This window comes from Anopheles funestus, chromosome 2RL, assembly GCF_943734845.2.
Source record: "Anopheles funestus chromosome 2RL, idAnoFuneDA-416_04, whole genome shotgun sequence".
Taxonomy (NCBI): Eukaryota; Metazoa; Arthropoda; class Insecta; order Diptera; family Culicidae; genus Anopheles; species Anopheles funestus.
The window spans coordinates 40,314,850-40,338,432 of record NC_064598.1 but is presented as its reverse complement, the minus strand read 5'-3'; the positions used below and the strand labels follow the sequence as shown (position 1 = coordinate 40,338,432).

The 23,583-nt window shown below is 44.2% G+C and overlaps 3 protein-coding genes across 4 annotated transcripts in view; 1 reads left to right on the top strand and 2 right to left on the bottom strand.

Annotated features, from left to right (window-relative positions):
• Positions 1–271: 271 nt before the first annotated feature.
• Positions 272–7,315, bottom strand: LOC125766527 (fatty-acid amide hydrolase 2-B-like). The gene is made up of 4 exons (XM_049432555.1): positions 6,280–7,315; positions 2,097–2,640; positions 1,459–2,027; positions 272–719 (listed from the first exon to the last, which is right to left on the bottom strand). Exons 1-4 carry the CDS (start codon positions 6,451–6,453, stop codon positions 447–449), a joined length of 1,560 nt encoding a protein of 519 aa, XP_049288512.1. The 5' UTR covers positions 6,454–7,315; the 3' UTR covers positions 272–446.
• Positions 7,316–10,003: 2,688 nt separating this feature from the next.
• LOC125763316 (adenylosuccinate lyase) lies at positions 10,004–11,926 on the top strand. Its single transcript, XM_049426282.1, has 2 exons — positions 10,004–10,445; positions 10,514–11,926. Exons 1-2 carry the CDS (start codon positions 10,299–10,301, stop codon positions 11,816–11,818), a joined length of 1,452 nt encoding a protein of 483 aa, XP_049282239.1. The 5' UTR covers positions 10,004–10,298; the 3' UTR covers positions 11,819–11,926.
• Positions 11,927–12,033: 107 nt separating this feature from the next.
• LOC125763308 (mucin-2) overlaps positions 12,034–23,583 on the bottom strand; it is a 40,549-nt gene continuing 28,999 nt past the window's right edge. Inside the window, exons 2-4 of one of the 2 annotated variants that reach the window (XM_049426256.1) lie at positions 13,518–17,764; positions 12,712–13,445; positions 12,034–12,637 (exon numbers count right to left, since the gene is read on the bottom strand). In XM_049426256.1, coding sequence (XP_049282213.1) covers positions 12,418–12,637; positions 12,712–13,445; positions 13,518–17,764 — 5,201 coding nt within the window. In that variant the 3' untranslated portion in view covers positions 12,034–12,417. The remainder of the gene's footprint in view (positions 12,638–12,711; positions 13,446–13,517; positions 17,765–23,583) is intronic. The other variant, XM_049426257.1, reaches the window with a different exon arrangement.

Below are 23,583 nucleotides of genomic sequence, written 5' to 3'. Positions count from 1 at the left end.
TACCTAAGATGGTGACGCTGGACGTACGTGATCGACGAGGCTCTAGGCGGTTGTCTACTCCGTCTTCCCTTAGTTCCACCGCTGATTATGTCAATTGTTTCGCAACATTCATATGTTCCATGCATTCTACAGAACGTATTATTGCTTAGCTGTCAGAAACGTTAATGATTCTGCCTACTCCATCTGCAATAAGCTCAAGAAAAAAAAACAAAACAAAAATCGTCCTTCACTCGGAAAATCAAAAATTCAAACACACAAACAAACAAAAAAATTAAATAAACGACCGAAAAATCACAACCCACAGAACGGGTATTTTTATTTACTTATACCATAACGTGTACAGCTCACTAAACCAATTTGGTTTCACCCATCCCGCTCTACCCTTGCTTCAGAAGAACCGCTCTGCGGTCAATAACAACATCAACTAAGGAACGTGATGATACGCTTCACTTTGGTGTCCGCCAGCCACCGAACGCCGCTTCCAGTTCGCGTGCAATACAAAGTCCTAACCGATCCTGATACGGTGCAGCCACAACCTGTATGCCGATCGGCAGTCCATTACGATCGAGCCCTAGCGGCACGTGTGTGGCCGGTAGACCGAGCGAATTGAACAGCATCGTGTAGCCAACACCCATTATGTGTCCGAACGATTCGTAGTGACGTATTGCGGATGTTGGATAGGTGGGAAAGAAGAACACCCCATCGGTGCCGAGTGTTTCCTGCAAGAAAAGATACGAAAAAATAGAAATATGTTTTTATATGCACGACCATGATTTTCTATTAATTTTAATACAATAATGAATTTAAGTTAAAATATTGTTCAGAATTTTTTTATCCAGGTTTTATCTTAATCTGATATGAATTTGAATGTCGCTTGCATACATTTTGACAATTGATAACACGCAAAGTATCAGACAAAAAAATTTTTTTTGGATACCCGAGATACACCACTACAGCTGATCGAGGAGATCCGCACAAATCTGCATACAAGGAATCCCGGTACAAATTCCTTTAAAATTTGATCGTAGAATAGAATCAACTTCCTTCTTTGATCGTACAAAGGTGATCTCAGCTCATAACGGATCACATCGCCTTACAAAGGTGATCCCGGATCATTTGATCCCTTATTATTGGATCGGATCAAATGTTTTAGCCAGGGATCAGATCAGATCAACTGATCCTCCTTCAAATTCACATCACTAATCGTAATTTATTCCACTTTTTTTGGTGAGTTTTATAAGAAAAACATTAACAAAAGTTGTTGAAAATCTTATTATGATTTTTTTTTTATCAGAAGACATTATTGTCCAAATTTTACTTACTCCCTTAAATTTGTGAAAAAAAGCTCCGAGATGTCTCGGTGATCTCGGGGACTACCTGATTGCCATTTTAAAGATTTTAATTTGTACTAAACTTGTTTTAAAAGATGATAACGAAGAAAGCAAACGTTCCACTTACAATCATTTGCCTGCGCATTGCCGCCGCCAGCTCTAGATAGTTCTCCAGAGCTTCAGCGGAGAAGAAATTCTTCAGCCCGAATATCACATAGAACATGATACCGGCGAGGGTGTACTGCGACTGACCGAGAGCACACCGTACCAGCTCCACCATTAGGTTGGGGGTAGCCTTCGGATTGTCTGGATTGTGAAAGATGCTCGGCACATCCTCCAGCGATTGCAGCACACTAAACGCAAGCTCCATTCCCTCCGGCATATGGTCAAACTCGGCCCGTTCCGTCGCCAGCCCGTGACCCTTGAAGTACTGTACAGCTCGATACAGCGCCATCTTGATATCGTCGTCCACCGGCACGTGGCCCAGATTGAACCCCATATCCTCGGCGTACAGAATGCGTATGTCCTTCGTATGTACGGACTCGTCGAGCCTCAGTCGGGCCGCATTCGGGCCAGCCATAATGTGCAGAAGCGTTGGCAGATCCTTTGCATACCGTGCCATTGGTCCAACCGTCAGCAGCCGGGCGAACTTTTCGTCAGTGGACATCGGAAAGTGACCATCGATGGAGATAGCGCCTGAAAGTGGACAATCGGATGTTGCTTTACATATCGAACTAATAAACTTAACTTTCTGCATTTCCTTACCTGCGGTTGGTTTATGTCCGAAGATACCATTAAAGTGGGCTGGCACACGGATAGATCCAGCGACATCACTTCCAACCCCAAACAACGATGCACCGGCACCGATCAATGCTCCCTCCCCACCAGAGGAACCACCCGCCGTTCGTCGATTATCGTACGGATTGAGTGTACGACCCGTCAGATGATTGTACGATTCCCAGTTTAAGCAGTACTCAGGAGTGTTGGACACAAGCAGTGGAATGCAACCGGCCGCCTTGAGATGTGCCACCGCTTCTCCATCCACGATCGCCCGCACACCCTTCCTGGCCAGCGAACCACCGGTGATGGGAGCACCGCGTAATGCGCAGGATTCCTTCACCGTGAACGGCACACCGAGCAGTGGATAGTTTTTAATCAACCACAGTGGTTGCGTTTCGCTGATCAGCACATCCGCTTTGCGTGCTTCCTCGATTGCGGCACCGAAGCGTTCCTCTACCACGGCATTGATCAGTGGATTCACCTCACGGATGCGATCAATGTAGGCACGCACAACATCTTCCGATCGAAGCTGGAGGACATGGTAAGGTAAGAAGGCACGAAAGGAAAGAAATGAGAACAAATTAAATAAATAGCTACGTATCAATTACAGATTTTTTTATAAGAAGAAGTATAAACAAGTATGAGCTTCATGCGATGATCGCCGTACGTTAACTGAGAGAGCATGTATACCGTCTAAATTGAAATTCGCGAAATGAGTCATTCGTCATGTTGCTGTCCCGGTATGTTGCTCCCCTTGGCAGCGTTTTTGTTTTTCGCATTCGCACAATACCTGATCGAGCACACTAATGGGCGTCGATTAGACACCATCGTTCACTTAACGATTTTTTCCCAGTAGGCCAAAGCCAACAATTCAGCAGAAGGTCGGAAGAGCGTAGATTAGGTAGATCAGAAAAGCGGGCCACATATTTGGCACAACTACAGCAACAGCAACCACATGGAAAGCGGAAATAAATCACCAAATACTTGTTTCTGCATGGAAATTACATTGAGGCAAAAGTGATTAATTTTTAGCTTTAGTTAAGTCTTATTTCCTTTACTTTCCTTGTTGTGAAAATGTGAACAAATGAACACTCATCGCTGTTCTAACAAAATGAAAGATTAGAATTATTTTGAGAAGTTTTAATCTTTTTTTTGTACTTTAGCTAAAACTATTTCTTTTGTGTTATAAATTATCATTACTATTATTAATTAAATTTAAAAATTAAATAAACAATTTAATATAATTTTACATTATTCCATACATTGTTTTTTGATCAACCTAAAAATATTGATACATTTGCTATTGCGATCGCGAGCTCGATCATCGGACCGCCCTCATGATCGTCACGCATAATGTTGCACACGCACGTGATACGGGTGCCCATGTTTTGTCACGCGTACATGGAATACATCCACACGAGGGTGCGCATGTTTTGGCCATTTAATTTACTACTTTGTACTTGCTCACGTACATACCATCCCGTACCGTGCGGGCCATCCCACACCGTGCTGTTGATAGCGATCAAACGCACAAACCGGCAAAGCCGGTTCCGACGCAAGACAAGTTGGTGGTTTTGGTGGACAGAATCATTTAGCATCATCTTTCAGGCGTACCGGTAACTGGATCGGATCGTACCAAAAACTTGTGTGTCCAAGTATAAAACTTCCGTTAAATTCGCTTCCGTCCAACGACACCAAACCGGCACGAGCTTTATGATCTTTCAAGGTCGGTGAGATTTGTTTCCAATTTGCAACAACGATTTGCAAGTTATGAAAATGAAAACAGAAAGACACCATCCGTTAAATGTCCCTGATTGATCAGGAAGTGTGTGGAATATTATTTTTGGAAGAAATTTAACTTTTGCAAACGTGTGTTGTGCCGTCTGAAGCACAAATCACGCAAACATATTTCGTCTCATCTCAACAAAGAATGAATACAAAGTTTACAACCACAAATGTAAATATGATAATAGATTCAATTTTTATTCCCATTTCTATTTTAATCGCTGTAGGGTTGAAAGTGATCGTTTTTTTTTTGCTTTCGTTATAAATGCTTGGCGCAGTTTTTCCATGAGTCGATCGTATCACACTCAACGCAACACGGTTAGAACCGGGTTTTCTTGTTAGTTGATCAGTTCGATCTTTTCTCCAATGGTAGAACAGAACATTCGTCCCAAAAGCGTGTGGTCCACAAACAGGTTTGATCGTTAATCGTTGGCGAGCTGGCAAAAGAACGCCGATCGTTCAGAAACGTTCTTACTATGACGCCATTTTTAAGTAAACCTTTCCAGCAGTAGGCCATGGCAGGCTTTCAGTTTCGATCGCATTCTTGCCAGTCATGAATGGTCACGCATGTCATTATTTTAACGCCATATCACACATACTCTACAGACACACACACACACACGTAGACATTTGAACGGTGACGAGGTCAATTTTGCTTGACCAAGACGGGTTCAGTTGAGATTTTGAGCCTTGCACTACTAATTATGTCTACCGTTACGATCGTCTCATACGATCATGCGCTAACCTCTCGCCCCCAGGTGAAGTTTATATCGTTCTCCTTCCCTTGAAGCCGCTCGCTGTACGATAAACGAATTGTTTGTTTGACGCACCTGTATCTCAATTTTAGCGTGTATTCTACTTCATCCCCCCGCTATTATCTACCATCCATCACCATCCAGGTGTGCGTTTTCCGCACTCTTTATCACCGTTTATTGCAAAGTGCGATTATTCACTTTCTATGTAGAAGGCATGCTAATTGCGTATTATTTTAAAACAACACAACCACGTTCGTGGTGCTCATCAAATTCTCAATTCCAACCGGTTGAAACAATGATAGTGCTATGTTTTGTTTCTTTGGTTTTTTGTATTGTCCGTTTGCGCCGGGCAAATGTGAGCTTCCCTTAGCTTTCTTGTGCGTTCTATAAAAGGAGTTACGATTTGAATGAAAAAGTATGTCAAACGAGCTGTTTGAGTGTTTGAGTGGTTTAGCAGTGTAAAGGATCGTATCCGATCGTAAAGTTGGTAGTTTAATGTGGCTGTTTATCGTTCCATGCTGGGGGTTTTCACCCTTTTTATCATTAGTTTAATTTTTTAAGGGTTGAAACATACCATAGACAATGAGACTGTAAAACATTAGTACAGCTCGGAAAGCTATTTTAATGGATTTGAGGTACGATCAATCTTCTTTTCCTTTGTTCATTCAAAAATTCAACGAATGCTAAAAGCGGTTTAGAATTTACGGAGGGCAAATGAAAAATTGAATGCAAACAAAATTTGCTTCATATAATTTGTAACTTTTTCTTTGTATTCGTAAAGAACCACCTCATAACTATTGGGGACATACTCCAGGATACAATTAACATTGCTTGGGGGGCATTTCCTTCACCGAACCGTGAAAGATCACCCAATTCCGGGTGAATTTGCAACTTTATACAACAACCATTTTTTTTTGTTAAACATTCTGATCTGTTAATTAGCAACGTTTTTTTGTAGTCTACTCCTTTTTTAATTACAAACTGCTTGCAAAGTGCTAAAATAAGATTTGGAACTTAAGATTAAGCAAAGCGTACGGTAATGTACCAACTCCTATAAGGCTTCCTTTATAACGCCACAAACTGTTGATTCTATTTCGCTGTTCCGCAATCGTACACACAAATAAGCGCACAACACCTTTGGCCCGGAGGGGCTGGGGGGGGGGGGGGGGGGCTGAGGGTAAGTACTTCAGGGTTTCGTTTGATTTTATATTTGTTCTCGTGTACTCTTGGTTGTTTTGGTTCGTTTTCGGTCTGTTCTCTACAAACGGCACGGTAAACTGTGGTAGAAATATGTATAAACAAGAAACTACAAATTGCGGCCAAACCACTTCCTTGTTGTGCGGTACCATCCTCCTAAAAACCAATCAGAACGGTGAACTGAAGCCCCCAAGTGTCTGAGGTCACCCACTAGAGACGCACCGGTGTACTTGACCGTACAAGCAGCAGCACGAACAAAAGAACCCCAAAATGGTGGAATTCGTATATTTCCTTTTACCGATGCCTTCCCTTATCTTTCTTCCCTTCGCTTTTTTTTGTATAGCAGAGTTGTTGTTGTGGTTGTTGTGAACTTCGCGCAACGGTGTACTAATTGTCCATGGAAAGGTCAAGGTTGTGCAGATATTCCTTACCTCCTTGTTGCGTATCCGTTCGGCCAGATCGACTGCCGGAATGTTGAGCATTTCGTTGCGTATCTCCGGAAATGGGGTGCTACGTTTCGGACCACCGATAAACGCGACGATCGGCTTCAGCAGCACGTTCAGCAATCGGAGGAAAAGCCCCAAACACACCAACCAAATCTCCATCTTATCGTGTGTATGTTAAAGATCTTGATAAACACCACTTAACACACGCCGGTAGAGTATATTCTTGTCCAAATTCTACCCTCCAAAGGGTACCGAAACACAGTGTCCTGATTGGAGAAATCACTTACACCCGACGTTAGACGTTACTCGGACAAACGACAGTGTCCCGACGACTGCACTGGCCCTCGGTAGAAAGTTTTATGCAAACGTTTCCAATTAAACCAATTACGGACAAACGCGACACTGCGCCAGGGGGGAGACTAACAACCACCGCAGGAGCTATATTGGAGTTTTCCCAACAGAGGGAAGAGAGGTGCGTGACCACGGCAGAGAACTGTTTGCAACCGGTTGCAACAGAATTGCGTAACTATGATGCCTCCTTAGTACTAACGGCCGTGTACGTGTGTCTAACTAATCTCTCTCTCGCGGTAAGGGTGTTCCTGCCTTCGTTGATTAGTGGATGGTGCAAAATGGCGTCACTACTAGCGCCCTGTTCTGCTAATCAATACCCCGTGGGCTAACTTTTGTTTTCCACTTCCACACAAACTGATAGAATGCTGCAGTGAGACTCCTTTACGACCGAGGAAGGTGCTCCTGCCCAACTATACTGTGATACACTTTTGCGATGCGAAACTTTTTCTTCAAATGGCACTAAATATTCGAATTCGATTTTCTTTAACTGCACCCGACTTTTGGCCTGATGCCTTTAAGAAAGATGTTCGATAGTTTCCGTCTCAAAGTACGGTTTGCGCACGACGACGATCATGCGCCACCATACAGAGAAAGATGATCCGACGCGTACGCAAGTCAACGTTCGACTGGTGCGCGCGATTATTTCTTCGCTCGTGGAGACGCACGATTCGCGCACAGAACTCCGCTAATGTCTCACCCACTCCGCGCCACCGCATCATGTTCGGTCGTCATGCCGTGCCGACGGTGGGAAGGTAAGGTGCCGGATTCTCTTGAGTTTGTGTTCTTGTCTGGACAAGCGGTTATCAGAGTGGTGTCACACACTGAATGTGCGGATCGGTGGCAGTAACACTGCCACTCAGCGAACCGTCCAGAGCCACGGGATGGAATCCGTTTCGCGCATTTCATTGAGAGCCATTCGTAACGTCTAGAGAGCACTCAGAGGAATCTTTACGGCCTATTAAGGGAGGGCTGTAAGATTATTACGGCCTTGATGACATTTGTGACCTCACACGCAATCCACCCCACACGCGCGCGTCGGTGGAGCGATAAATGTGCAATGCTGCGGTCGATCATCATCCCTTGCGGTGTTGCGTAGCGACAAGGGCGAATAAATGGTTAAAGGGCCCAACAGCATAAAGGAACAATGCAACAGAAAAGGGTCACTTCCGTTTGTGCAGCATCCATTGTGCAGGTTTGTCGCGTCAAACGCGGCCACAGCAGCAGCAACATCATCATCAACAGCTGTAACAGTGCGACACATGGCTAGTAACGTGTGGTTAAGGTACAGTCGAGTCTGTGACCCTGATCGCGCTTAATTGTAACCTGTGTATGAGATGTGTATGAGATGGCCTCCCTGATCGCATGTACAGCGTCTCCTCGTTCATGCTCCTGCAGAAGAAAGCGAAAAGCATACCCCCCTCCCCTTCCCATCCCTCCCCGGTACAGTGGCATCCGACCAACCGTAGAGGAATGGTACGACCCTCACAGGTCGCGGCCAAGGACAAGTTCACGATGAACCACCGGATTGGATGGAATAGGGGGGAAACGCGAATGGATGGATGTAGTTGGTACGAGTTGGCGTTTTCTTTGTTTTGCTTTTTATCGCTTCAATTACCTGGTGCCGGTTAATGCGCAGAGTAACTCCCGGATGGAGGAAAAAAAATATTTAAAAATCCAGTTTCGGAAAAGCTCCAGTGAATCGTTTGATTGATGTGTATGATTAATAGCCTGGAGTAAGTGCGTAGGGAATAGCTTCATTATATATTAATAGCTTGAAAATATGAAACGTACTACTTCATACCATTTTTACCATAAAACCACTAAACATTGAAGATTATTCTTCGCATGCATTAATTCCTTTAAATCATTTAATGTAGCCTGTACCGATTCGCCGATAGGGATTTGATATAAACGAATGAAACTCCGTAATGTAGATCATTGACCGTTTTGATTAATTTTGCTTCGTTTCTGCCGCAAACGACTGGCCGGCTTGAACTCAACCCAACATAAAGTTACGGAAGTGAACGTTTCGCAGCCTAACCTCCCCACCGGCAAGTTCGACTGGACGACACCGATCGTGTACGATAGTGGTAAACTTTATCACGCAGCGATCGGTCGTTTGTGATCGTACCCTTGACTTTATATTTACCCAAGGTTAGTTACATCAAACCTTTACGATTGATCGAGCGCATTGCCAGCCGCGTTTGCCAGTTCTTCTGGAACCGCCGATGCACATGGCCATAGATGGAGCCTTCGGAGAAATTTCTCTTGCCCGTACCCACCAAATATGGGTAGTACGATACATAGACCGTCGACACCCGCCGAGACAATCTTAGCTACGCTACGCTCGGTGATGTGAATGAAACAAAAAAAAATGGTGGAGATTTCTACGGGCGTGTTCGTGTTCATTGACACAGCGTTTCCTATCTGGGCCGTACGGTTCAAGGCCAGCTGCATTCTGAAGATGTTTACGTACGAAAAATTGCACTTATAATCGGATGATGAAGCGAGTTTTGCATTAAAAGCACAATATTTGAGAACTAAGCACGGAGCTGTGTGTGTTTTTCTATTAATTGTTTTCTGTAATGATTAAAACTAATTCAAATGTTTTTTTATACGAAGTGATTTAATTTTAAATCATGAACTTAAACATGTATTTTACAATTTAATATGCATTTTTCAAATGACATACGCCTGCTTTCAGTACAATATCGACTACACTGCATGCTTTGGAATCCCATGAGACCATGCCTTGCTGCTACATCCGTATCGACAGTTTAGCGTTGTTAACTGTAGTGATTTTGTATTATTAGTCTGCGATGTTTATAACATGATCTTTTGCGCCAAATCATTGAAAAATTGCGCCAAATCAAAAATCGTCAATCAACCGGTAATACCGGTAGAATCTACTTCGACTTGTGAGTAGCATGCATGCTTGCATACAATCAATAGCACAGGGTGCTCATCATTATAAAGGCGAAAATTTGTGAATTAGTTTGTACAGAACGAATACAAAACTCTGCTACGGTTTGAATTATGCCTGAAACACGTAAAATTTTCCTTATTAACATGTAATATTAAACGGCAAATGCAGATTACCTATATTTTAGGCATTTCAAATTGGATAATAGAAATTTCACGATTACCCTGTCAGGAAAGTTGAAGTACTGAAAGCGAACTTTTAAACTTCATTTGACAATACAACAGTCATTTCAAATGTACCGTTTTCATTGCGGATTAACTTGCGAATTTATAACAAAATTATCAAATTATCACTATCAAGAAATTTATTTTAGATGCCTAATTAATTTGGAAGCATTCAAAATTGTTTGGAGGAAAATATACGTTGTTTATATTCTTATCTCAATCATAGCACTTTCGCATAGTGTAACAATAACAACAAGATGAAGAGAAATAATGTAAACAACATGCCATGTGTTTTTTACGCAATATGAGCCTTATCACTAGGGCTCCAAATAATAAACAACGGCAACCAAAAGTCCTTGCCGTACGTAAGACCTTATTGTCTTATCTGATCTAAGACTGGGAAGACGTTACACGGCCACAGTTACCAACAGTATACGATCAGGAATCGAACGATCAAGTCCATAGAAGGCAGGAGTGCGAGTTGTGATTCGAAACGAAACGTAAGCATGACTGAACTGAATGCAGAATTCCGTGGCTACCGCTCACCTTTGAGCACTCGGTATGCAAGCAAAGAAATGCAATTCCTGTTCAGCGATCAGTACAAGTTTTCCACTTGGCGCAAACTATGGATCCTACTGGCGAAAGCAGAAAAGGTATGTCCGGTTGCGTTCGATACATTGTGTTGGATATGTTCTCAACACTGATTGCACCTTCATTTTAGGCGTTGGGATTGGACATTACGGACGAGCAGATTCGAGAGATGGAAAGACACGTCGAAGACATCGATTTCAAGGCAGCTGCGGCTGAGGAAGCCCTCACCCGGCACGACGTGATGGCACACGTGCATGTGTTCGCCAAACAGTGTCCCTTGGCCGCTCCCATCATCCACCTCGGTGCAACTTCATGCTTCGTCGGCGATAACACGGATCTGCTTGTGTTGAAGGAAGCGCTGGATCAATTGCTACCCAAGCTGGTTGGTGTAATCAAGCAGCTGGCCCAATTTGCCATGCAATATCGCGATTTACCCACGCTTGGATTCACCCATCTCCAACCGGCCCAGCTAACTACGGTCGGCAAGCGTTGTTCCCTCTGGATTCAGGATTTACTGATGGACGAACGTGCCCTACGCACATGTCGGGATAACTTGCGGTTCCGCGGAGTTAAGGGCACGACTGGGACGCAGGCATCGTTTTTGCAGCTTTTTGCTGGCGATAGCGCAAAGGTTCGTCAACTCGACCAAACCGTCACAAAACTGGCTGGTTTTGAGCGGTACTATGCCGTCACCGGGCAAACGTACTCGCGCAAGGTTGATCTGGAAATTGTGTCCGCCCTGTCGAGTCTCGGTGCTACCGTGCATAAGATGTGTTCCGATTTGCGTTTGCTTGCCTCACGCAAGGAGCTAGAGGAACCGTTCGAACAGACGCAAATTGGTAGTTCGGCCATGCCGTACAAACGTAATCCGATGCGCTCCGAACGTTGCTGTGCTTTGGCGCGCCACATGATTACCTTGCAAGCGAACGCTGCTAACACGCTGGCCGTACAGTGGCTCGAACGTACGCTTGACGATTCGGCCAACCGGCGACTAACACTGTCGGAAGCGTTTCTTTCCGCGGACGCTTGCATGCTGACCCTGCTGAACATTTCGCAGGGCCTCGTGGTGTATCCGAAGGTGATCGAGCGTAACATCGCCCAGGAGTTACCATTCATGTCAACGGAAAACGTCATCATGGCGATGGTGAAGGCAGGCGGTGATCGTCAGGTTTGTCATGAAAAGATTCGCGTTCTCTCGCATGAGGCCGGTGCACAGGTGAAACAGTATGGTAAGGATAATGATCTGGTGGACCGTATCCGGGCCGATCCGTATTTTGCACCGATCCTCGGCCAGCTTGGTAGCATACTCGATCCGAAAACGTTCACCGGTCGGGCCGCCGACCAAGTGGTTGAGTTTGTAAACGAAGAAGTAAACCCGATCGTTGCAATGTACGGGGACAAGGTCGTCACCAAATCAACGCAGTTGAAAATTTGATTGACGAGTGGAAAGAAGTGGATTGATGTTGCAATAAAGATTTCTCGTATTCTTATTAAGTGTTCGTTCGTGTTCACTTAACTAATAGAATTGGACGTACAAGGTCAATCTAGCAAATTGGTCTATTATTCATTTTTTTGTGAGATGCTCTTTGATTGTCGTGTGTCCGGTACTACGCAGACATGTAAGAGAGAAAGAACGATTCGCACGTAGAATTCTGCTTTATGTTATATTTTATTTTGCCTAACCTAGCACGATACAATGTGCGCTGTACTGCGTTGACATATTAAGTTTCATACATCTACTAAACTGACTAAACAGAACCGGCTATTTGCCACACAAAGTCTCACAAAGTCCGCTTCTTGTTTTAATAAAATTAACGAACTAAACAAACAACAGCTGGATGAAACCATCTAAAAACGGAACATATGATTTTACATCGTGCCTCTTTGCTATTAAAATGTTCTTAAATAAGGACCACTTAAAAATGAGTTAAGCAACTAACTAAGGATACGACCGTACGGATAGCCTATGGCCCCGTTCATGGTGTTTGACAAACAGTCGGAACTAGTGTCATGCCCTTTATGCCGTCTCGGAAACTATAGTCGATTGTCGGGACCCTCCCGTGCGGACTGCAGGTCATGGGGGAAAAGATTGTAATTACTATTTAAAGAACAATTCGAAGGTGCTACAACCGGACTGGTGGCAGCGAGTGGTCGCTCAATAGTCATCGTCTGTTGTGGCACTTGATGATCGGTCTGTACGCCAAGACTACTGTAGATTTCCTTCATCAAAAACAACATTGTATCCTCCGAGTCCCTGTGAACAAATTGGAAACGTGTTTACTTGTTAGAAACGTTTTCTAAGCGTACCGTGGTACTGATCATGCTTACCAGTAGCACACATGGCTAGTCAACGCAAACAAATACTCGTTGATGAACTCGAACGGTGCCTCCTGCAGCACGTAATCGACACGCCGGGATTGGTTTAGCTTTCCGAGTGGTAGGGTCGTTTCACCACTATCAACATCGCTCATTCCAGACAGGTTGGATGTCGATCCGGTCGTTTCAAACTTCAGCTGATCCTGTAGTACCTTATCTACCTCTTTTTCTATCGCTTTCGAATCAGGACGTGAGCCCATCGCTGTGAGCGCATACACCGTGTCCAATGTATTGCGGAACACGTCCGTAACACGCTGTCGTAAATCATTGCCAACCCGGAGCACGGTTTCCTTTAGCTCCAAGTGCATCCGTTTGCGGCCTTTGTGGTGTGGAATTAGCACCGGTGCTAGTGTGCTCAGTTCGGGATTGACAAGTGCTTCGATGCGATACGCTACTGGATCGTATGGATGGAAGATGTTAAAGAATCCGTCGCACGTCGGCAACTTAAAGTCTAGTCCCAGTGCGTCTATGCCGCGTATCGTCACGAACATGCCGATCGGTGATCCGAGGGCAAAGAACATTTTTGGTTGAAACATTAGCTGCGGATACGCTATGTACGGTTGACCTGTACCGGCGGGGCCAACTTCATAGTTGATTTGCTGAGAACATTTGCGCACCAGTGGTCGATGCTTGACTACGGCATGATGTGATGCTAGCGGTGACACAGAATCATCATCGGGATTCTCCTAAATCAAACAAAAAGAATAGTTATTAGAATAGAGGCTTGAAATGGACAAAAAACGCTAGCAGTAGCTTACCGAATTTTCTGGCTCGCTCGGTTGCTTCTGCTCGGCTCGCTTCTGGTGGCACAGCAGATCGAAAAGTATCAACGATCCAAGAGAATGTCCCGCCAACGAAACGCGCCCGTTAAACGAAGGATTGCGCTGACAGAAAAGCGCATACAATCGGTTCAACGATTTTCCTACCGCATCGATAATGCTTTGACAAAACATTGGGCTAGTATAAAACAGAACATCTAGCAGCGTATCGTTGGTAAAGTGGCGCAGTTTCGGAATCGAAGGGAGTGTTATCGACTTTAACTTTTCATCTACACCGGACTCTTCCGAGTGTAAATCATCGTGCCAGGAGATGGGTAGGATCTCCACACGGCCAACATCGCCCCGATCAAACGATGACCGATAGTGGCTCTGTACGAGTTGGGCTGAAATGCTACGGAACTCGTCCACTACTTCCTCAACGCGCCGGAACCGTAAATCGCAAGCCTCACCGATACCGTGCACCATAAACAGCAAATGATCGATCTTTTCCGGTTCATCATCATCAATGTTAAACTCGTCGATGCCACGCTTCACCACCCGGGGTCGATTGGTTGTAGCAGGTACCGGGGAACTACCACCGCCCCACGTATCGGGATTCTGTGTTTGCAGGAAGTGTACGATAACGGACGGTCCGTGAAACACGACCGTTTCACCATTCGGGATCGTAACGCGCCGATGCCATTCGCCCGAGGTGGCCGCTTCCTTGTATTCCCGCTCGAGCAGATCAGCTACTTCCTCCTCGTACGGTACGAACCGAGAGTCGACGGTTTTGTAGAACCAGGAACATCGTCGAACCTCGTTTGCTGGCCCCTTCCAATAGACTGGAGTTCGGGATCGTTCTTTAATCGATACATCGTACCGTCCACCATCCGTATGTACGATCACAGGCGGATTGCTGTCGTTTTCCGCTTCGGTTTCTCCCCTTGCCAACAGGATCGTCAACCCGTCTTCGAGCGCCATCGAATCAGCCATGGTGAATGGAGACCACACGCTTTTGCCTTCCACTTCGCGCCGGTAGAACCAGTGGTTATATGTCGGACGGTAGGCAATATTGGTGGTGCTCGATTCCGCAATCGATGTGCCTGTGTTCGTAGTAGTGGCATCCTGTGCACCAACGCTCGTTGTGGCCATCGCTGCCATGCTGCTGTTTCCGTCGTACGTGTCGTAAGTGCGCCCGGTGTCTCGCGAATACAGTCCGCCGTCCTGATAAGCGGACGATTTGAAATCAAACAAATTATCGCTACTAAAGATTGGTTCGTTGGAAGCGTTTTCTATACGTGTCGCTTCCTGTTCGCCTTCCTCTTCGAAGCGATCGTTCAGGTTGCTAAAACTGCTAACGTTCGATACGGAAGACGCTGATGCAGCTTGATCAGTAGCAGATTTTGCTTGTTTTACAGTTTTCTGTTGATTACCGTCCGTTGATTCTAATAAAACTTGCGGAACAGGCGCTTTTTCTACTGGTGCTATCACGGCAACGGGTGCCACAACAGGAGGGTCTGCGCTACGACCGAAAAAGTTGAATAGCGGTACGGATGAAATTGTTTGACCCGTTGTGACTGAATTATCTCCAACGACCGTTTCTTCCGATACGATAGTATTACTGTTGAAAAAATCAACCGGATTTATAGCCGGTGTCGGTTCAGCTGTTGGAAATACCGTCGGTTTTGTCTGCTGATGCTGTGCTTGTGCGGGAAATATTAAATTTGCGTTGCTTCGCGGATCTTCAAACAGTTTTCCGGAAGAACCAGAGTTTGGTACAGCAGTATTTGTAGCAAAAAAGTTAGACAAATTATTTCCGTTAGTATCTTGCGCCGGTATTGAGCTAAGATTTCCTTCTTCTTGGTTGTGTTTTCCACGCAGCACGTTTGATCCCGGTCCGGAGAACTCCGGTAAGAAAATGTCTGCCGGTGGAACCGATCCGGGAAAGATAGCTGCCGGTTCGCTTAGATTGGAGTTCGGTCGCGGTGGTGGCGAAAGAACGTTTTCGCTCGATTTAGAACGACTGTCGACGATAGGCTTTGTTGCGTTAGCAACCGGCTGAGGTGGTGCTGTACCTAGGAACGGCGTTGAGAAGATTTGAGCGCTATCTGATGTGGACGTAATAGTACCTGCTGGTTCAATTGCCGACGTTCCAATGTCGAAAGTATCGAGTTGCTTTTGCACTGATTCAGCAGGAGCTAATGGAGCAGGAAATGGGGGAAAAGCTGGAATAGGTGCAGTTGTTGGCGTGAGAGGAAGATTTTCTGGTTTATAGCTAGATGTTGCTATCGGCGCTATAGACTGTTGATCGTTAAAAGTACCGTCAGCTTGCTGTTCGTGCTCAGAAGCATAAGGATTAAATATCGATACTGGATAAGGCGGTTTAAGGTCGGGGGTTACTGTTGAACCATAGTTTTCCGATTGTTGATTTGAAGCGATTTCTTGGTAAGCTGGATCTGACTGTTGTTGGGTTTGCTGATTGACTGAATGGATTCCTTGGTATGTAGAAGCTGGTGCCGGCGCAGGCTGGACACTGTTTTCTTGCAAGTTCGATACCCAACCAAAGGCGGGTTGTTCTTCGGATACTACCGGAACGGGTGTAGTGGAAGTAACAGTTGAAACCGGAGCTACAGGTAACTGCGCTGATGGAACTGATTGTGGAGTAAAAATATTCGGTGGAGTGAATGTTGGCACAACCGGTACTGGTTCGACCGAAGGTACTTTTCCCGATTGCCCAGCAGCTAATGGCGGGGGTTGATTTGGTAAAAACACCGAGCCAGCAGCGGGTGGTACAATCGGCGCGAGTGGATTCTTATACCGTCCAGCACCACCTGTGAGACGCGTTGAGCTGTATGGATTTGTTTTTGAAGCAGCTGGACCCACTTGTGCGTTGCGAACCGTTGGAATTTGAGCTGGCGAGAAAAACACGGGTGGTGGTGGTGCTGTCTGCGCTAATGTCGCTGTTTGCGGTACGATTGAATCCTGCGATGCTTCAATGCCCACTTCTGGAGCGGGTGTTGAAAAAAAGGAACCTGCTTGAGCCGGCGGAACAACAGGAGTTGGTGTAAATTCGACCACAGGTGGTGGCGTAAAGAACGCTGATGCAGTTCCCTGTGTTGCACTGTTCAACAGTGGTGGAGCTACTGAGGCTGCCGGTGTCAGTGCTGCTGGTATTCTAACCGGAGCGGCACTCGCATCGCCAAACACACCAACGACCGATCCACTTGATATTCCACCAGGAAACGTTAATGGTTCTTCCTTTTTTTCACTTCCGAAACTAGGTTTGGGAAGCTTTTCAAGGATGCTGTTCGGAAGGTAGCTAAAAAGAGAAGGTTTGCTTTGCGGAGGTTCTTCCGCAGGGTGGTTAGCTTCCGTTAGATTGACAGATTCGGAAAAGAATGAACCCCTGATATCTGTTGATACTGCCAACGGTGGTGGTACAGGCGGAAGTGTCACAGATGGTACCGTTGGGGTTTGTAATGCTGTTGGTATAGATGGACCAGCCGTATGGGTGGTAGTGCTTAGACCGGGGATGTGAGCGTACGTTTTCTTCTTACTTCCACCCAAACGGTACGTGTTGGATAGGCCAGGCGCGGTCGGTGGTGGTAGCGCTGTAGTAGCCGATGACACCTGTTCCGGATTGTAGAACGTTGGTGGTGGTGGTGGTGGCGATGCTAGTAGTTCTGCAGATGATTGCGGTCCCGAATGCTGATAATCGTCCGGTGCGACCACGGACGGGGGATGATAGGATGGCGGGTCGCACGCGGATGAATTTATTAATGGCACTAACGACGCTGCGGCCGCTGGTAGCTCATATGGATTGGGCGTACTTTGATATTCCGGTTGCGAACCGTACACTGATGGGTCGTTAGCGTACGACGACGCCGATAATGATGATGGTGGGGCCGGTGAGTTGCCCTTGATGACACGACTGAAGGTCGAGAATACCGTTGATGCGACGTTCGGTAATTGTGCGGCAAACTGGGCGGTCAATGCCGATGTTTGCTGCAAATACGATGTTGCCGATGGCTCGCCGTTGTCTCCAAACTGTCCGGCACCTGCCCTTGCGTCCGTGTCTTCCAGATCCTGCAACGGATTGTAGTCGATCGTGGGTGGTTGCGAAAAGGTTTGCGGTTCGTTTGTAGCGGTAAGATCGATTTCACTGAAACTATCCGTATCCTGCGGTAGCTCCGGTATTGTACCCGTCACGGTTTGTTGCGAGCTAAAGATAGCCGGCTTCGTTGGAACTGAAAATAAATAAAAATGTAGAGAAAAATTCATTACTATAAATGTTGAATTATAGCGATTAAATTTACTATTTTATGTAAATATTTTTTCTTAACTGTATTATACGCTTTAAACTGAATTACACTAATAAAACTGACGTAATGCATGGGTCAGTGCTGCAACAACGATTAGAACTATATACCCTTTATCGAAGGATATTAGCTTAGCGCTACTGCGGTGAATAATAATTGCGTTCCACTTAACAGTCGAGACTTTGCATATCTTGTCCTACCGATAGTTATGCAAAACCCGTGTTAAATAACACGCCAACCTAGAGAGAACGAGAGAAAGCAATTCTGTTGCTCGGCAAGTAATTATTCAATTATGCTAATATACTTTCTTCCCTTCAACACCACGACGATCGTAGAGTTAAAGTTGCGCAACAGCAACAAAAAAAGGAGTTCCATCAATGAACATTTCCTTGAAACTAGCTATCAATTCTTCCCAATCTAACACAAATGATACAAAGTATGTTACACACTTCTAACACATCACATCAAAGCCTGAAGTTACCTTGGAGTTGTTTAAAGGTAAGCATTGCAAGCAATCGTCTTCGTGTACCATAATATCGAATTACTCTAGGCAATGTAAAGAATGCCAACGTTAGAGGAAGGTACTATTCCGGAATAACTCTTAGAGCATTGACACTTGAAAAAGCTGAGTAAAACATTTCTAAGTATCGCATATCTTATCTCACAAACGTTCTATAAATGTGTCATGAATCATGGTTTAAAACTCACGCCCAGGAAGAGAAGCACCTGCAACTCCAATACGCGATCTACACCTCCTCAAAACGGTTTTTGAAAAGTAAAACCATTTGCGACTGTTAATATTGCCACATGCGATAAGCAAACACTTCCACACCTAGGTTTTTGCTGTCGTTGACAGATAGGGAAAACCCTTCCCAAACTGTTGTTTTGTAAACGTAGATAAATGTTAACTAGTGTCGTTTTGTTGAAGGTCACATACAAGGTTAGGGATGGAACAATAGATCAATGCGCAACATGTTTTTTTTTTCTACGATAAATGATGTATTACAGAGAATAGTATAAAAGATCCTTTGTGATCATTAATAAATAATGTATGAAAATGGCGTTCACTTGTGATGATACTATGTTGTTGTTTTTTGCAGCAATGGACGACATAGAACCAGTTCGTTGACACTAACCGGCGAAATGTTGGCAAACCGGTGACGAATAGGTAGCAGCAGCTAGTGACATGATCACCTTCGATTTTTGTTCCCAAATACCGCAGATGTAACAGGAAAATTTGTTTTTGATAAAATTCTCACCCTAGCTTCGGTACTAAAGATACGGGTTCTGTGGTTGTTATTTGATTGTCGAAAGTAAAAAAATTAATAAATCAGACGATAGAGGCAGCAAACTGATTTGCATTGAATCAATGTCTTTCATCACATTTGGAACAACAGCAGTAACAACGGTAGTGACAGTTTGGAGATGTTAATAACGTCGATGACCGTCGGCGATCATCAATGCGGTCACCTACCTCAGGCTACAGCAATCTTCATCGCCTCAACGATCATTTTGCTACTCCAAATCTCCTTCCCTGTGTGTGGTGTTTCCCTCATACGAAGTTCGTGCGCTGCATGGCGATCGATCGCGTGGCAGAACAGAATGTGTGCAGTCAGTGGAAGAAGGTGTTGGCACACACAAATTTGGGCATCGTTAAAGTGCCCCCGAATTGGATCGCACCTCACGACCATCGGCATGGCTGTAGGTGAGACAAACACAATTCGCACCTCATGGGCCCGGTCCAGTAGGGCGAGTGACGACAGGCTGTTGTTTAAATTGTTCTCTGTTGGACTGCCAAGTATCAGTCTCAGGACAGACGGCATGAAGAGGTAGCTCAATGCAATTTTTTCGGCCACGTCAACGCCAAAGACGTGCATTAATTCCGTGCATCATCGGAAAGTATTTACCGTCCCGAATCGATAAGATCATCCGCAACACGAAACACATCCTAAGTGAGGTTGGGTTTCACCACTGAGTGTATTCTATTTCGCTTGTGGTAAATAATTTTTGGGTAAACACGGTACAGTTGACCATCGAGGAAAGGTTTTTACTTGCAAGAGGCAACCTGAAAAATGTGACCGAGCCTTCATTTTTAAGATAGCGAATGATGTCATTGTTAAATGCTGTTTGTCAACACACAACACGCTTCGACACTGCAACAAATGGCGCACAAATTGGTAACATTTTCAATTTTGTTTTAAACTCCAAAGTTAAAGTTAAAGTTCGGTTCTATAATAAGTTGGAATTATCACCCAAAAACATCGTTGAGAGTTTATTCACCTTCAGGATGGACATTCAGTCTGCTGCTTGGTGGCATAATTTCTACCATTTTCAATGTCAAAATTTACAATCCATACGGTCAGTCACACAATACTTTGCGAAATGTTAATCAAAACAAAAATCGAAAACACCATCGCTTATATGATGCCCACGCAATCGTGCATTGGTGTCCTGCTACTATGGACGTTTTGTGTTTTTTTTTCTCTCTCGTCCATGTATACCCGTACGGCATACTAAACCATCAGAATGCATAATATGCCGTCTACGCGATGCCTGCGAATGATGCTACCGGGTTTCGGAACCGGCTTGTGGTGGTTTGTTTTTGTTTGGTCAGCTTCGAATGCTTTTATAAGAGGAAAAAAACACACGGTAGGACCTCCATCGGGAGCACGAGACCACTTACGTGAAAATACGAAAACAACAAAGAACTGCACGCACGGGGTCAAGATCAAGAGACGGAAGTGAAAAATCTTTCTTAGCGGTGTATAGTTCGAGTTTTTTTTATCGAATGGAGCAGCCTGGTGGGATGTGAATTGAGTTTTTTAAATGTTTTCCTAGTTTAGAGCTTTTATGTTAGTTAAATTTAAAATATTTTTTGTAAAATAGTTTCCTATAATGTATGAAGCAGGCATAGCGAGTCTGTCTAAACGATCAAACCTGTCAATGCGAAAAAGCATGCAGATTTGTCTAATTGTGATCGCTCCTTGAGTTTGACGATCATTAGGAAAGTTAATTTTTTTTAATAAAAAAAATTATCTACAGTGTACTTTACAGATGATTTAAATCTCCCACTCGCTTTAATTACAATAAAACATGGCATCTTAATACATTGCTTCATGGTAGTGATGATTTGCCATGATGTGTAATACTTCTCCAGAAACTGGAACAAACCGAACTAAGAACCAGCTGGTCCGGCTGAATGTACACCAAATTCTTCATTTGGCTCTATTTTGTTTAAATACAATTTACAAAGCCAAGCAACGGTCAGCAAAGCTTCACCAAAAAGTTGTTGGATCGCCGTTTTGGAAGTCGATGATGGTCATCGTATTAATTTCGCATTTCTTTATGCCTTCCACCCCTTTCACACAAAGCACAATTCGATGATTCCCTCTTTGTGGGCAAATAATAAACAGAACAACCTTTTTTTCCTTACACCTTGTTTTGTTTTTTTGGTGCTGCTCCTGCTTTGCATTCTTTTCTCATATTCGCAAACAAACCAGACCCGGTTCAAAGGAATGCGAAGGTACAATTTTTTTTTGTTTTTTTTTTGGTACTGTAAATCTCCAGCTTGTGAGCTCCAAATGTGACCACAGCTGGACAGCATCGAACATCATTCGTACGTTAGTTATGCGTTCGAAGTGGTCGCGGAGAATATGGGGAAAGAATTTTTGGCACCGGCCGCTCTACCCAGGGCTGCTGAATCGTCGAGATGAAGACGACAAAAGCATGTGGAAACGGATACAGCTAACATATAAGCTTGCGAGCACGTAAGGAATTTATTAGTGAACAAAACGAGAGAGAGAGAGAGAGAAAAGAAGAAAAAAAAAACAGGAACGACAACGAATGGATAACGATAGGGAGCAAAAACAGAAGAAAAATATACCATCCAAAAGTACCTAAAGAAATCAGGAATGGATGAAATATTTGTTTTTTTTTTTTGGTTAATGCATAAGTGTGCGTGTGTGAATATTTTTTTGTTGCTTTCTTTATTTCATTTCCTGATTTCGCTCCAAATTCTTTGCGTGCTCATTATTTTTCCGTTCTATATATGTGGGGAGAAGGTTGGTTTGCTCTTTTTTTTTGTTATCTTCTGTTTTTATTGGATCGTTTTTGTCCTCTTGAAATCTTTCGACCGAACCCATCCGAGACCGACCGACCGAGAATGCTCAGGCGACTCGTAAATGTTCCTTAACTGCCCCAAAAGGGAAAGGCTAATAAAAGCTCCAGGAGCAGGCAGCAAACAGCACGCTGTCCGCCCCTCGGGCATGGCACGCGATAAAATAAGAGTAAAACCAACACCCAAAACGATACACACAGCCTCGTCCTCGAGACCACTTATTCTGACACCGAAATCACCGGTTTGGCGTTGAGGTTTGCTGGAAGTTTCGTATTATTCCTTCTGTTGGTCATCCCGCTGAACCCGTTTTTTATAAATATATTCTAATAACAGTTTAATGTCAGTGCAGTTAAAATTAATGATAAAAAATAATAATGATTGGCAAAACGGCGGTAAGCGAATAGCAGAATTCCATATAAAAAATAGTTTAAAAATAACACGCTTTTTCCATTACAACAACGAAATATCCTTGTTTCTCGTGAACTTCTACTTTCAAAAACATATCATTCGTTGCGTTTCGAAATCATTGCAATCCGTGATCCGTAAATCATTCAACAATGATCGTTTGCATGAAAAAAAGAAAGAAAAAAATCCAAAACCAGAAACAACGTTAAGACAAACCGTAAAAGTAAAGCAATACGGGCCAGCATCCAGCGTCAAACCTCAATTCGGTAGCAAAAGCATGTCCGCAAGTTCCTCCTTCTCATTCTTCTCCTCCACAATCTCCGCCGGTAGCACACATACTAACACGATGAAAAGATTAATTTTCATTTGGCTCCCGGTTTTTCGGCAGTTTGGCACGAAACAAATGAGCAGCAACTGTCCTGCCATACAAGAATGAAATGTGTTTTTACAGCAGCAACAGCAGCAGTGAAGACTATCGAGATGGTAATCATATACGCTGCATTCCAAGTGTTTTGTCCGTATGGTGCTATGGTTTTGATTACGATTTGATGGAAGTACATATTTTCCCCCAATTCCGTCAATAGTAGCATAACATTTTTTCGTTTCTTTTCTTTCATGCTTCATGATTACATGTGTTGGCTTAGAGCCACAACGCCTTTCAGAACAACGGGTGACCATTTTAATACCATGCCCTGAAGGGATCAGCTCCAAGATCATTAGGTTTTTTTTATCATTTTTTTGCCATATAAAATTTTTGCCCAATGTCGAAGTTCTTATTCAAATTTACTGCCCCATTATTTATGTCCCTATTCTTATGTTTTGCGATTTTTACAACAGACCAATCGGCTTTAAAAGAACCCATGTAGGGTAGATATGAAACTAAAGAACCGAAAGGAAGCTAATGTCTACTCTCGGGAAGGATTTACACTTTAGAATGTTATTTTTTCGTTTCCCGACTCCAAAACCACAAACACACACACACATGGGTTTGGCCTCATTAGTCGCTCTCAAGGACACAGTTACTCGTGAAGGTGTGGAACGCTTGTGCACTGATTGTTGCTCTGCTGCTATTGCTCATTGCCCCTAGATGGGTGGCTAAGATCGGTAAAATCGATTTGCAAACAGGGGAATCACTAATTTTGTCCCAAAAAATATAAAAATGGCAACCCTCCCCCTTCGGCCGGTACGCCGGGTATTTTGTTTTTCTTTTCTCGAAAGCTGCTTA